Below are 15,813 nucleotides of genomic sequence, written 5' to 3' on the forward strand. Positions count from 1 at the left end.
CCGAGGTGGGCCGATCACTTGAGGTCAGGAGTTCATGACCAGCCTGGTCAACATGGGGAAACCCCGTCTCTACTGAAAATACAAAAATGAGCCAGGCGTGGTGACATGCACCTGTAGTCCCAGCTACTCAGGAGGCTGAGGCAGGAGAATCGCTTGAACCCAGGAGGCGGAGGTTGCAGTGAGCCAAGATCATACCACTGCACTCCAGCCTGGGTGACAAAGTGAGACTCCATCTCAAAAAAAACAACAACAAAAAGAGTTAAGACAGTAAATTTTAGGTTATATGTATTTCATTATAATTTTTTAAAAGCTTTGTCAAACCACAGTTCCACCTCCTCCACAAGCCCTCTCTGAACTCCCACTAACACCAGACTGGAAGTGAGATTTCTTATCTCGGAGCCTCTGGCCTTCTCACCAATTTTTGCTAAGAGCTCTACCCACCATACAGTATCCCCTGAGCAGAGACTGAAACCCCCCAGCCCTGCCCCAACCCCTCAATCTTTCTACAGTGCCCTGTCCTCAGAAAGCACATGCCAGTGGGGAAGATGAAATCCGTGGCCAGGTAAACTGGCTCACACCTGTAATCCCAACACTTTGGGAGGCTGAGGCAGGAGGATCGCTTAAGCCCAGGAGTTTGAAGTTTGAGACCAACTTGGGTAACATAATAAGACCCCATTGCTATAAAAAAATTTAAAAATGAGCCAGGCATGGTGGCACACGCCTGTGGTTCCAGCTACTTCGGAGGCTGAGGTGAGAGGATTGCTTGAGTCTGGGAGGTTGAGGCTGCAGTGAGCTGTGATGGCACCACTGCTCTCCAGCCTGGGTGACAGAGCAAGCCTGTCTCAAAAAAAAAACAACAACAAAAAAAACTTTTTATTTTGAGATCAGGACAACCTGAGCATAATACCCACTCAGCCACTCAGCTCTACCTTTTTTTTTTTTTTTTTTGGTGACAGAGTCTCACTCTGTCACCCAGGCCGGACTGCAATGGCACAATCTCGGCTCTGAGTAGCTGAGACTACAGGCGCCCACCAACACGCCCGGCTAAGTTTTGTATTTTTAGTAGAAATGGGGTTCCACCACGTGGGCCAGGCTGGTCTCGAACTTCTGACCTCAAGTGATCTACCTGCCTTGGCCTCCCAGAGTGCTGGGATTACAGGTGTGAGCCACTGTGCCCAGCCCCTTTTTTTTCCTTTGAGACAGAGTCTCACTCTGTCGCCTAGGCTGGAGTGCAGTAGTGCAATCTTGGCTCACTGCAACCTCCACCTCCTGGGTTCAAGTGATTCTCCTGCCTCAGCCACCTGAGTAGCTGGGACTACATGCACGCAACACCACACCTGCCTAATTTTTGTATTTTTGGTAAAGATGAGGTTTCACTGTGTTGGCCAGGCTGGTCTTGAACTCCTGACCTCAAGTGATCCACCTACCTCGGCCTCCCAAAGTACTGGGATTACAGGTGTGAGCCTCCATGCCCAACCAGCTCTACCGTCTAAGAGCTGTATCTGTAGCAATTCCCTTCCTCTCTTTGAGCTTCAGTCTCATTTGTAAAATGGGACTAATTACACCAACCCCATTGATAAAGGAATCAAATGAGATTACAGGTGTTCAAATTTGCCCTCCTCAGAGACTTTCCATGTAAAGTAGTTATTACCCCTATCTCCACTATTAATACCCAGTTTTCTGCATTCACAGCAGTTATCACAATCTTTATTTTGTTCATTTCCTTGTTTACTGAATTTTATTATTTTAGAGACCAGGTGCTCTGTCACACAGGCTGGAGTGCAGTGGGGCAATCATGGCTCACTTCAGCCTCAAACTCCTGGGCGCATGTGATCCTCCTGCCTTTGCCTCCCAAGTAGCTGGGACTACAGGCATGCACCACCCCACCCAGTTAATTTTTTTAAAAATTATTTTTTGTAGAGATGGAGGTCTTACTATGCTGCCTAGGCTGGTCTTGAACTCCTGGCCTCAAGCCATCCTCCCACCTCAGCCTCCCATTGTGCTGGGATTATAGGCGTGAACCACCAAACCTGGCCTCAATTTTTTTTTTTTTTAGATGGAGTCTCGCTGTTTCGCCCAGGCCAGACTGCAGTGGCGCTATCTTGGCTCACTGCAAGCTCCGCCTCCTGGGTTCACGCCATTCTCCTGCCTCAGCCTCCTGAGTAGCTGGGACTACTGGTGCCCGCCACCATGCCCGGCTAATTTTTTGTATTTTTAGTAGAGATGGGGTTTCACCGTGTTAGCCAGGATGATCTCGATCTCCTGACCTTGTGATCCGCCCACCTCGGCCTCCCAAAGTGCTGGGATTACAGGCGTGAGCCACCGCACCCGGCCCTGATTTTGTTTTGTCTGCATTCTTGTATTTGCCCTGAGCCTGGCCTGTAGTAGGGGCTTAATACATTTGTGTCAATGGCTGCTTGAGTGACTTAAGTGATTTTGTGTAGCCTTTCCCACACTCCTGCGAGGCAAATGGAATGATTCCCCTTTAACACACGGGTAAGCCAAGGGTCAGCAAACTTCGGCCCCTGGACCACATCCAGCCCACCATCTGGTTATGCACAGCCTGCAGCCAAGAATGATTCTTACATTTTTAAATGGTTGGGAGACATAAATCAAAAGAAGAATTTTCCATGACATGTAAAATTATATAAAATCCAAATTTCCATTTCCATAAATATTTACTGGGGCACAGCCACACCCATTCGTTGATGTACAATCTGTGGCTGCTCAGGCACTGTGAAAGCAGTGAGTAGTTGTAGAACATGTAGCCCACAAAGCTGAAAATATTTACTGTCTAGCTCTTATTCTATTCTTTCTTTCCTTTTTTCTTTTTTTTTTTTTTTTGAGACGGAGTCTTGCTCTGTTGCCCAGGCTGAAATACAGTGGTGAGATCTCAGCTCACTGCAACCTCTGCCTCCTGGGTTCAAATGATTATCCTGCCTCAGCCTCTGGAGGAGCTGGGATCACAGATATGCACCACCACACCTGGCTGATTTTTTTATTTTTAGTAGAGATGGGGTTTCACCATGTTGGCCAGGCTAGTCTCAACTCCTGGCCTCAAGTGATCCACCAGCGTCCGCCTCCCAAAGTGCTGGGATTACAGGTGTGAGCACTGTGACCGGCCTCTTTTCTTTCTCTCTCTTTTTTTTTTTTTTTTTTTTTTTTGAGACAAGGTCTCACTGTTGCCCAGGTGGGAGTGCAGAAGCATGATTATAGCTCACTGCAGCCTCAAACTCTTAGGCTTACGGAATTCCCCCGACTTCAACCTCCCAAGTGGCTGGAGCTACAAATGTGAGCCCACAACCCAGCCCTACTATCTGGCTCTTTACAGAAAAAGTCTGTGCCCCAGGCTGGAGTGATGGTGTGCACATCCCAACCCAGGCTTGGGAATCTCCATCAACTATTCCCACCAAAAAATGCAGAATGGAAGTCTCAAGTTTCTGTCCTGAGCTTCCCTTATCCCATCCCCAGCTCCCACCCAAAAGCAAAAGTCAGGCTGGGCTCCTTCCACACTGCTGGGGGGAGGGTTTCAGTCTTGCCCTAAGCCTGGGCCTGTGGCTTTGCTGGGGCCCAGGAATTTCTCAGGGAGATAAAGTCACCCAAAGGGTTTCTGACAAAGAGGGTCCCACCCAGCACAAGGAGAGAGGACACTAGATGGGGGCCAGGGAAGCAGGCGGGCTGCCATTTCCTCCTCTGGGAGGAACAATAATAATGATATTGGGAGGCAGTACAGCTCCCCCTACTGAGCCTTCCTCTCTCATGAAACTGCCTGGTTGAAATTCTAATTTGCGTCCTTCTAGGTGACTGATATTGGGAGAGTAAATTAACCTCAGTGTTCTCCTCTGAACCGTGGGGGCAATAACACCCACATGCCTAGACAGGAATGGGATAAGGACATGGAGGCCAGGCATGGTGGCTCACATCTGTAATCCCAGTGCTTGAGCCCATGAGTTTGAGGCCAGCCTGGCCAACATGGTGAAACTCCATCTCCACTAAAAATATAAAAATTAGCCAGGTGTGGTGGCGTGCACCTGTGTTCCCAGCTACTCAGGAGGCTGAGGCAGGAGAATAACTTGAACCCGGGAGGCAGAGGTTGCAGTGAGCCAAGATCACACCATTGTACTCCAGGCTGGGCAACAGAGTGAGACTCTGTCTCAAAAAAAAAAAAAAAAAAAAATAGACTGGGCACGGTGGGTCACACCTGTAATCCCAGCACTTTGGGAGGCCAAGGCAGGTGGATCACCTGAGGTCAGGAGTTCGAGACCAGCCTGACCAACATGGTGAAACCCTGTCTCTACTAAAAATACAAAAAGCTGGGCATGGTGGCAGGCATCTGTAATCGCAGCTACTTGGGAAGCTGAGGCAGGAGAATTGCTTGAACCCGGGAGGCGGAGGTTGCAGTGAGCTGAGATCGCACCATTACACTCCAGCCTAGGCAACAAGAGCGAAACTATGTCTCCAAAAAAAAAAAAAAAAGGTTGCATTATCATCATCTAAGTTTTATTGATTGATTTATTATTGATTGAGACAGGTTCTGTCTATGTCACCCAGGCTGGAGTGCAGTGGCGTGATCACAGCTCACTCCAGCCTCAACCACTCAGGCTCAAGCAGTCTCCTACCTCAGCCTCCTGAGTAGCTGGCACCACAGGTGCACATCACACGAGGCTAATTTTTAAATTTTTTGTTGAGAAGGGGTCTCGCCATGTTGGCCAGGCTAGTCTCAAACTCCTGGGCTCAAGTGATCCTCCCGCCTCAGCCTTCCAACGTGCTGGGATTACAGGGGTGGGCCTCCATGCCTCGCCAAAAATTTTTATCTCTTAAACAATACTTGAATTCATCCCTTCCTTCCATCTCCACCACCACAGAGAACAACTGCAGGGGTTCTCATCTGGCCTCCTACCCACAATCTTACCAGAGGGGCTCTTTCTAAAGTGCTCCCTCCTCCAGCTGCTGAAGAGCCCTCCTTTGCCTGTTTTTGATCCCTGTGTTCTGCCCTTGTCAGTCTCCAGTAAAGCTCGTCTGGTCAGCTGTCAGGTCCTGGAATGCCCAGACCCTCCTGGCATTGGTCCAGCTTTTGCACAGGCTGTTCCTTCTGCCTGGTGCCACGACTCCTTTTCCTCTAGTTAATCCAAGTTCACCACCCAATTCTTGGTTCCCAGGACACTTCTTGCAGGAAGCCCTCCCTGACTACTCCCAGCCTAGCTGGCCCTCTCAGTTACTTTTTTTTTTTTTTTTTTCCTTTTTTGAGATGGAGTCTCACTCCATCACCCAGGCAGGAGGGCAGTGGCGTGATCTCGGCTCACTGCGACCTCCACCTCATGGGTTCAAGAGATTCTCCTACCTCAGCCTCCCGAGCAGCTGGGATTATAGGCGCCCACCACCATGCCCAGGTAATTTTTGTATTTTAGTAGAGATGGGGTTTTGCTATGTTGGCCAGGCTGGTCTCGAACTCCCGGCCTGAAGTGATCCACCTGCCTCGGCCTCCCAAAGTGCTGGGATTACAGGTGTGAGCCACCGCACCCAGGCAGGATCATAGACTTGCTTAATATCTGCCCCTCCCACCAAAGTCTTGCACAGTGCCTGGCAGAGAAGGCCCTCCTAACAGTTGTGCTGCACACCGTGCTGGGCATCATCTTATTCATTCAGTCTTCATCAGAGACCCAGGAGGTTGGCACAATTGTTTCCACTTCACAGATGAGAAAACTGAGGCACAGAGAGGCAAAGTGGCTTGCCCAGGAGCACACAGCCCACCACTGAGAAGTGGCTCCAATCTCAGCTCCATCTGAAAGTTACTCGCTAAAGCTCCTGAGGAAACTGCCCAACTGGGCAGGGGCAGCCTCCATTTCCTGCTCTCTCACTGTCTTCCTGCCCTCCCTCCTCCCTGTCCTCGGGATCAGCCAGGGAGGATGCAGGAAGTCACCCCATCTCCCTGACGGCAGAGTGAGTCAGCAAGGTAGGTCCCCCAAATCTGGCCTCCAAAATCACGTTATTGTGCAATCTGTCTCGCTCTGCCCTCCCCAAGCTGCACAGCCCTCCCCCAGGTCCCTCAGAACCCCTCCCCAGCTCTCTGCTCAAGAGAGACAGAGTAAGGTGGGATTGCTCTGCGTCTGGGGGAGGTGGGGAGTGACTTCACTTCCTTCCAGTCCTTCCCACCCTCTTTCCTGTGTCACTAATTCAGTCCCAGGAAATCCAGAGAGGTGCACACAGAGGTCAGGCTGGACAGGAAAGGGTAACTGACTCAGTGCCTTGGAATTCTTATAAAAACTTACATCAGATTACATCCTCCTGTGCTCTAAAGCCTCCCATGGCTCCCACCTTCCTTCCACTGACAGCCAAGTCTACAGTGGTCCCCAGGGCCCTGCATGATCTGGCTCCTGTTCTCTCCTGCCTGGTCTCCCTTCCCCCTTGCTCACTATTCCAGCCACTCTGCAAAATCTGTCATTCTGCTCCTGCCCCAGGGCTTTGCATCTACTGTTCCCCCACTTTCCCTGGATCTTCATAAGCCATTCAGGTCTCAGTCTAAATGTCATGTCCTCATAGAGGCCTTCCATGATAGCCTAAGCAAAGCAGCATCCCCCTCCCCCTCACCCTGTGGAATGATTTGTCAACTTGCTTCTCACCCATGACTCCACTAGAGTATAAGCTCCAGGGGGGCAGGGACCAGGCTCTCTGCTTCCTGCTATCCCCTCAGCACGTGGCACAGGCCCTGGCACATAGTAGGTGCTCAATAACTATTTGTTGTATTAATGACTACTTGAAAAGGACCTAAGGTAAGGGGCTGGGGGGGCCTTTCCCAGCCTGCAGGCTCCCTGGATGGTGGGGACTTCCAGAAAGGCAGCTGCCCCATCTGTCCTGGGAGGTGGTGGACTAGAGGGGAAGGGGATTTAGCATGAAGCAGCCAAGAGTTCTCATCCTGGCTCTGCCACTTTCCTGCTGGCTACCTTCACCTCCCTGAATCTTGGCGTCTTCATCTATAGCACAGAGATAATCACTCCCACCTCACGGGGTTTGGGGGACGACTTGTGGGCACAGGGCTGACCTAAGTGCTCAATAACTTGGAGAGATTATCTGGCACAATTATCTGGTATGATCTCCCAGTTTTTCTGCCCCCAAGGAGCACGCTCCAAGAGGGGGTACTCAATTTTATAACCACAGTAACCACAAACCACTTTCCCATATGTAAAACGGGCTTAATTGCCTGTTGCCTGCTTCAGAGGGTGGACTTGAAGGCACTTCGCAGCCTCATAAAGTTGCTGTGGGCATTGAATGCTTTCAGCCCATCAGTTTGAGTTTGGGATTCCTGCTGAAGAAATGGTGAGAACTCCAGCCCCTGGCAGCTACAGGGGACTCCAGGGGGTGATCTTGAGCAGTCCCCTGCTTTTGTTCCTTCACTCCAGATCTGCTGTGACCTCCTCTTCTCCCCTTACAGACATCAGGGTGGAAAGATGCAAGTTCTCTGTAGCCTGTCTCAACAGGCTGTGCCCTCCCTGCCCTGGGAGGAAGGCCTCTTGCCTCTAACTCCAGCATCATCATTGGTCCTCCCTCAGTGCTCCCCATTCAAATCACAGCACCAGCAGACCCTCAGCTGATCAGGCCAGAAACCTGCAGCCATCCACGACTCCTCTCTTTCTCCCACCATGGGAGAAAGAGAGAGGCTGGGAGTTCAATACCGGCCTGGCCAACATGGTGAAACCCTGTTTCTACTAAAAATACAAAAAAAATTAGCCAGGTGTGGTGGTGTGCACCTGTAATCCCAACTACTCGGGAGGCTGTGCATAAGAATCGCTTGAACCCGGGAGGCAGAGGTTGCAGTGAGCTGAGATCGCACCATTGCACTCCAGCCTGGGTATAGAGTGAGACTGTTCTCAAAAAAAAAAAAAAAAAAAAAAAAATTTGAGTCAGTGGACTGGGAAAGGCAGACCCACCCTCAATCTGGGTGGGTACAATCTAATCAGCTACCAGCACAGTCAGAATAAAAGCAAGCAGAAGAATGTGGAAAGACTAGACTGGCTTGGTCTTCTGGCCTGCATCTTTCTCCCATGCTGGATGCTTCCTGCCCTCAAACATCAGATTCCAAGTTCTTCAGCTTTGGGCCTCTTGGACCTTCAGCCACAGACTAAAGGCTGCACTGTCAGCTTCCCTACTTTTGAGGTTTTGGGACTCAGACTGACTTCCTCGCTCTTCAGCTTGCAGATGACCTATTGCGGGACCTCACCTGTGATCATGTGAGTCAATATTCCTTTAAAAACTCCCCTTATATATACATCTATCCTATTAGTTCTGTCCCGCTAGAGAACTCTAACACAGATTTTGGTACCCTCTGCTTAAAACCTTCCATTGGCTCCCCACTATCGCAAAACAATTCTCACCTCCTAGCCGCAGCCTGTAAGGCCTTTTGTAATCTGCCCGCCATTACCTCTCCATCCTCCTCTTAACATTCTTCCCCTCACTTGCTCTGTTCCATTCATTCCAGCCTCCCTGCTGTTCCGGGAACACACTAAGCTTGTTCCTGCTCCAGAATCTTTGTACTTGCTGTTCCCTTTGCCCAGAATGCTTTTCCCCGGGGTGTCTGTGTAGGTGGTTCCCTCTCTCCATTCAGCGGCTTGCCTCAAAGATCACCTCCTCACAGAAGCTATCTGTGACCACCCAATCTGAAATAGTTGGAAATGCTCACGCCCTCCCCCATACTTCTTTAGCTATTATATGCGGGGCACTTAGCACATTGCCACCTGAAATGTATATCCTACTTCTCTTTTTTTGTTGTTGTTGAGACAGAGTCTTGCTTTGCCGCCCAGGCTGGAGTGCAGTGGCACAATCCTGGCTCACTGCAACATCCACCTCGCGGTTTCAAGCGATTCTCCTGCCTCAGGGTTCTGAGGATTATAGGCACCCGCCCGGCCAATTTTTGTATTTTTTGTAGATACGGGGTTTTGACACGATGGCCAGGCTGGTCTCCAACTCCTGGCCTCAAGTGATCCTCCTGCCTCGGCCTCCCAAAGTGTATACGTTTACTTCTTGATCTGTCTGTTCAGGAGACAGCTCCTTGAGAGTAGTGAATTTTGTCTATATTGTTTCCTGGTATATCCCAGGCTGCGGTCAGTGCCTGGCACACAGTAGATGCTCAACAGATATTTACCGATTGGAGGAACACAGCCCCACCCAACCCCAGGTTCCTACCGGGATACTCACGTCTACCACAGGGGTCTGGTTCACACCTGAAGCTGGAAACTGGGGGCTAATGTGAGCCCCTGTAGACGGGCCCCTAGCCCCAGACACTGTCTCCGCCATTAGCAGCACACAAAGCACACTCAGTGCCCAGTGCAGATCCAGCCATCTGCCGGCCATCTGTCCCCACGGGGCCTGGCCCTCACTCTCCACTTCCCTTTCTGCAGTAGCTCAGTTCCAAACAGCTGGCGGCTCCGGTGGCCTGCAAGGTGGGAGTGAGAAGGGGGGACAACGTCACTGAAAACCCATGGACCCAGCAAAAGGGGCTGGAAGACTCTCACTTAAGGAACTGCCTTCCTGCCTCCTGGCAGCAAAGGAAAGCTGATGGAGAAACTGCGTTCTGCATAGTCTCGCTGGAGAGGCCCAAGGCCCTGCCCATTCAGCGTGCAGATCAGATACGCCCTTCTTCCTGAGCCCCCATGAAAACCTACCCGGTCCCACCTGGCCCCCAGCCTGAGGTCAGAATGTCAGGGCTGCAAAGGACTAGGGACTTGAGCCAAGATTCAGAGTCTCAGGCTTCTGGGGCCATCTGGGTGAGATACGTGTGGGAAGTGGGCAGTGGGCAGTGGGCGGGACTACAGAAGCCCTCAAAACAAAACAAAACAAACTCTACTTCTAGGGGTGGACTTGGCCTCTGGGCCACCAGTTTGAGACCTAGAGAGGCTTGCCCACCACATTTTACGGAGCCCACTAAGCAATGCTGTTGTTCTGTGTCTTACAAGGAGCCAGGCTTTACATGGATGACCTCATTCTATCCTCACAACATGCCAAGAGGGGGTAGCATTACCATTCCATTTTACAGATGAACTAACTGAGGCAGAGAGGTGAAGCCAGGCTTGTTTCCCCCCTGCATCACGCCTCCCTCATCCAGTCCTCAGAACAATTCTGGAAATGTCACCCCCCCTCCCCCTGCCCTGCACAGCAGGGAGAGGGTCTCAGAGGAGTTTTTGTTTGTTTGTTTTTGTTTGTTTGTTTTTTCAGATGGAGTCTCGCTCTGTCACCCAAGCTGGAGTGCAGTGGTGCGATCTCATGTCACTGCAACCTCTGCCTCTCAGGTTCAAGTGATTCTCCTGCCTCAGCCTCCCGAGTAGCTGGGATTACAAGCACACACCACCATGCCCAGCTAATTTTTGTATTTTTAATGGAGACGGGGTTTCACCATGTTGGCCAGGCTGGTCTCGAACTCCTAGCCTCAAGTGATCTGCCGGCCTTGACCTCTCAAAGTGCTGGGATTACAGGCGTGAGCCACCACGCCCAGCAGAAGAATTCTGTAACCTGCCCAAGGTCACACAGCAAGAAGGTCACAGAGCCCACAGCCTCTCCGACAGGGAACTTAAGGGCAAGAAGGAAGTGAGTTGCTCAGAGACCGCGGGTTAGCAGTGGGGCTGGGCTGGTCACCACCATGTGCCTCTTCCCTCAAGACTAGGGCCAAAATGGTTTCAATTTATTTCAAAGGAATTAAACTGGAAAAACAAAAGTCCTCAGCAAACTAAATTTCCTGTTTTGGCTTTTTCATGTGTTCTACGATGAGTATGGATGAGTATGTCTTATTTTTGCAATCAGGAAACCAAACCCCATAAAAACGTTTTTTTCTTTAAGTCTGCACAGGTGTTTCTCAATGTACTGGCAGCCTGAGGGGGAGGGAGAGGAGGTAGGGAGGGGAAGAGGTCAGAAAGGCGCCTGTCCCAGCCACGGTTCCTTACCTGTCCACGGAAGACACGGCCCTTCCTCTTCTGTGGTTCTCCCGAACCCCTCCAACTGGAGTCCGAGTTACTCTATTTGGCACCAAGTTGAAACACGACACCCCTGGTTTCAAATTCGTCTCGGCCACTTACTATCTGTGTGGCCTTAAGGAAGTCACTTCACCTCTCTGAGCCTCTTATTCCTCATGTGTGAAATGGACACAAATGCTGGCCGACGGGGTATACAATAAGAGCTCAATAAATGTTCGCGTCCCTGGTGTCCCCAACACCTGAAGATCAGCATGCGTCTCGTCTCTCTTTGCCGCCGATTTATTTTACTGATTCACTAGTGAGCATTTATTGAGCGCCTTCTGTACGCGTGGGCCTATGCCCAGCGCTCGGAAGGTCGCCGACCTGCTAAGGGACAGGGGCGGGAAATCGGGGCTGCGCTTTCCAGGGAAGAGACCTCAGGAACATCTCCGTGCTCCGTTTCCCGATCCGGACGGAGGTTGAGAAGTCGAACTCGGGGCGCCCGGGTCCTCCGGCCGTGCGGGGAGGCGGCTCTTTCTTACCTCGGGCCGGGCCTGGGACCAGCAAACTCCGAACCTCGACCTCGCAGGGCCTCGCAGCCTTCCAGGTCCCTGGCCGCCGGCCCAACCTTGCGCCAGCGAAGCCGCCAGTCGGGTTGCCCCGCCTGCTGCAGCGTCCGGGCCCCTACTCTTCCCGTCCGGTCCCGCCCCAACTCGCCCCGCCCCGGTCCCGGCCACGCCCTCGGAACACGCCCCCTCGGGACACGCCCCAGAAGGCTCGCCCCACCCCTGCCCTTAAAGGTACAGCTCCCGGGGAGCTTCCTAGGGTCTTCCCACTCTCCACCGTCCTCTCCCTCCGATTTGAAACTGAGATACAAGCCGATTGTTAAGGACTGCAGGAAGCCGGAGAGAGGGTGAAACTAGGAGGTTCATTTCCGAGGGTAGAGGGACCAGAGGGTGTCAAGCTGCTCCTGGTAATGAATGGTGACAAAGAGGTTTGAGAATCCCAGGTGGAGAATGCCCCACCCTGCCCACGAAAGTTCTGGCGGTTTCACCAGAAATCCTTCTGAGATCCTAATTGGGTTCAGCATTCCCCTCTAGTAGCATAGCTTTGTTTTTCTTATTTTTTAAGCCAGGGTCTCACTCTATCACCCAGGCTGGAGTGCAGTAGCAGCTGTCACGGCTCACTGCAGCCTCGACCTCCGAGGCTCAAGCAATCCTCCCACCTCTGCCTCCCAAGTAGCTGGGACTACAGGCAAGTGCCACCACGCCCGGCTAATTTTGTTCATTTTTTTGTAAAATGTTCTCACTATGTTGGCCAAACTGGTCTTGAACTCCTGGGCTTATGCAATCCTCCCGCCTCATCCTCCCACGTAGCTGAGACCACAGGTATGTGCCACCAAACCAGGCTAATTTTTTAAATTTTTTGTAGAAACGAGGTCTCTATATGTTGCCCAAGTTGGTCTCAAACTCCTGGTCTCAAGCGATCCTTCCACCTCTGCCTCCCAAAGTGTCAGAGCTGTGTAAACCAGAGCAACTCCATCTCGAATGGGGTGGATAAAATGAGGCTGAGACCTACTGGGCTGCATTCCCAGACGGTTTAGGCATTCTAAGTCACAGGTTGAGATAGAAGGTCGGTACAAGATACAGGTCATCATAAAGACCTTGCTGATAAAACAGGTTGCAGTAAAGGAGCCAGCCCAAACCCACCAAAACCAAGATGGTGACAAGAATGACCTCTGGTTGTCCTCACTGCTGCACTCCCATCAGCGCCATGACAGTTAGAAATGCCATGGCAACGTCAGGAAGTTACCCTATATGGTCTAAAAAGGGGACACATAGATAATTCACCCCTTGTGTAGCATATCGTCAAGAAATAACCATAAAAATGGGCAACCAGCAGCCCTCGGGGCTGCTCTGCCTATGGAGTAGCCATTCTTTTATTCCTTTACTTTCTTAATAAACTTGCTTTCACTTTACTCTGTGGAATCACCCTGAGTTCGTTCTTGCGCGAGATCCAAGAACCCTTTCTTGGGGTCTGGATCAGGACCCCTTTCCTGTAACAAAATTGCTTGGATTACAGGTGTGAGCCACCACACCCACCTTTTTTTCTAATATTTAAAATTTGTATTTAATTTGTTTTCTTTTTGCTAATCTCTGTATTGTTCCAATTTTAGTATATGTGCTGCCAAAGGGGGCACATAGTATCACTTTTAAACGAATGTGGCAAACAAATCAAGACTGAGGAGGTAGTGATCTGCTGATGGATGTATTAGTGTCTCCCCCTATTTCCAGTTTCCCTGCCTCCTGGGGAAGCTCTGTTCATCCTGCCTTTTCTTCTGCTGGGGGGATGGGGGAGTGGGAGGAGGCAGGCATGGGGGCTGGACCTGGGGTCCTTAAGGCTGGAGTGTGTCCTCCTAGGCCACTCCTGCCTGCAGCCCCACTTCTGCCATTAGCGTGCATCTAATCCCCCCATCTCTCATCCTTAGGGTAGGACCTGCTTCCTCGTCATGGGCAGGACCCAGGTCCAACGCCAAGCCTGGCACTCAAGGCCCTTCAGCATCCAGCCCTAGCACACCTTTCTGAAATCGTCTTTCTCCCTTACCTCCGCCTCCTGCCCAGAAGTGCTTCCTGTTCCCTGAAAGTATCGGCCTCTTGCTCACAGCCACCTGCCTCTGCTCCTTCCGAGCCCCCTGCCCTGATGACACCCTATCTCTTTTCCACCTGACAAACTCTTACTCATGTTGTCAGGCTCAGCTCAGAGGTCACTGCCACTAGGTAGTCTTCCCTCCTCCCTACCCCTCCACATGGCCACAGGGCTCCCCACCTTCAGAGCACACCTTTAATTCCCACCTCTGGGCAGGTGACATTGTGATCTGGAGCATGATGTGTTTGGAATCGCAGAACACCAGGTTTCTGTAGGACCTTCTATAAACACTTAGAGCCTGTCTTTGAGCCTCAGTTTCCATCTTGGTGAAATGGGGGTGATACTAGTACCAACCTCCTGAGGTCTTTCCAGATGTTTTTCCTTATCTGAGACAGGGTCTCCCTCTGTCACCCAGGCTACAGTGCAGTGGTGTGATCTTGGCTCACTGCATCCTTGACCTCCCGGGCTCAAGCGATCCTCCCACCTCAGCCTCCCAAGTAGCTGTGACTACACTCGTGTACCACCATGCCCGGCTAGTTTTGTCCATTTTTTGTAGAGACAGGGTCTCACTCTGTTGCCCAGGCTGGTCCTGAACTCCTGGGCTCATGCAATCCCCCCACCTTGGCCTCCCAAAGTGCTGTGATTATAGGCATGAGCCACCATGCCTGGCTGAAATAGGACACTGTGAAGAGCCCCAAACCCCATGCTGAATGCTGAGTCAACACTCCCTCAGTGGAAGGGTTTGTTGTCCCTGTTAATTATTCCATTGTTGCCTGGGCACGGTGGCTCACACCTGTAATCCCAGCACTTTGGGAGGCTGAGGTGGGCAGATCACCTGAGGTCAGGAGTTCAAGACCAGCCTGGCCAACATGGCGAAAACCCGTCTCTACCAAAAAATACAAAAATTAGCCAGGCATGGTGGCACAAGCCCACAATCTCAGTTACTTGGGAGGCTGAGGCACGAGAATCGCTTGAACCTGGAAGGTGGAGGCTGCAGTGAGCCCAGATCATGCCACTGCACTCCAGCCTGGGTGACAGTGAGACTCCATCTCAAAGAAAAATAAAAAATAAAAATTATTCCATTGTTACAACAATGCATTAACTTACCTTTCCGTGTCCCCCACAGGCTGGGAGCACCTCAAAGCAGCACCAGGCCAGGTTCATCCCCATGTCCAGGCTGCTAGCACAGGGGTGTTCACAGTAGTGTCCGTGTGTCACAATCTCCAAGCCTGCTCTAGGGTCAGCTTTTCCCGGGGTCATCTGCTGCTTGAGAAGTAACTCCAGAATTGCTGAGTTTGAAACAGAAGTCCTCCTTCCCCAAGGGGCCTGATGCTGGTAGCTAGGGTGAGGCTTAGATATCACCATTCTAGGTCAGCAGAGCAGGTGGGTTACTACCACCCTGTCTCCCAGTACAGGCAAGGGGTGCTGGGGGAGAGTATGAGTATCTGTTGAGAGACTGCTGGAAAGATCCAGGCGGGGAGAGGAACCCCTGGGGAGAGAGAAGAAAGATAGATGGGGCCTGGGATAGCCCCTGGTTCACCCCTGCTCTGGTAGACAGAATTTCGGTTAGGGCCGAAATTCCCCAGGCTGAGAAAGGCCATTTTGACATGTTAGGAGCAGCCTTAGAAGTCATCCAGATCCAAGTTCAAATCCCAGCTCTGCCATTTACTGGTTATTTGACCCTGGACCAGTTATTATGTCTTTTTGAATCTCAGTTCCTCACGTGGAAAATGGGGATGAAAACAGCACCTATAGAGCACTCATCGGGCTATAGTGAGGACTGAGATTTTATACGTAGGCTGGGCACAGTGGTTCACACCTGTAATTCAGCACTTTGTGAGGCTGAAGTGGGAGGATTGCTTGAGGCCAGGAGTTCAAGCCCAGCCTGGACAACATAGCAAGACTCTGTCTCCACTATTATAATTTTAAAGAACAGAGAGATTATATAATAAAACCCATAGCATTGTGCCTGGCATTTGTTAAATTTGAATAAATTGAAGCTGCTATGATTATTATTATTACTTTTTTTTTTTTTTGAGACAGAGTCTTGCTCTGTCACCCAGGCTGGAGTGCAGTTGTGCAATCTTGGCTCACTGCCAGCTCTGCCTCCCGGGTTCACACCATTCTTCTGCCTCAGCCTCCCAAGTAGCTGGGACTACAGGCACCTGCCACCACGCCCGGCTAATTTTTTTGTATTTTTAGTAGAGACGGGGTTTCACCATGTTAGCCA

General features: G+C 51.1%; 1 protein-coding gene across 4 annotated transcripts in view; it reads right to left on the reverse strand.

Annotated features, from left to right (window-relative positions):
- The window catches only part of SLC8B1 (solute carrier family 8 member B1), a 33,777-nt gene extending 22,125 nt beyond the window's left edge, over positions 1-11,652 (reverse strand). For 3 of the 4 annotated variants that reach the window (XM_055238315.2, XM_063614542.1, XM_063614541.1), the window contains exons 1-2: positions 10,929-11,631; positions 9,190-9,427 (exon numbers count right to left, since the gene is read on the reverse strand). In XM_055238315.2, the coding sequence (XP_055094290.1) occupies positions 9,190-9,345 (156 nt within the window). In that variant the 5' untranslated portion in view covers positions 9,346-9,427; positions 10,929-11,631. Of the gene's footprint in view, positions 1-9,189; positions 9,428-10,928 lie in introns of all 4 variants that reach the window. The other variant, XM_063614540.1, reaches the window with a different exon arrangement.
- Between the last annotated feature and the right edge of the window lie 4,161 nt (positions 11,653-15,813).

The sequence above is a fragment of the Symphalangus syndactylus genome, chromosome 13 (assembly GCF_028878055.3).
Source record: "Symphalangus syndactylus isolate Jambi chromosome 13, NHGRI_mSymSyn1-v2.1_pri, whole genome shotgun sequence".
Classification (NCBI taxonomy): Eukaryota; Metazoa; Chordata; class Mammalia; order Primates; family Hylobatidae; genus Symphalangus; species Symphalangus syndactylus.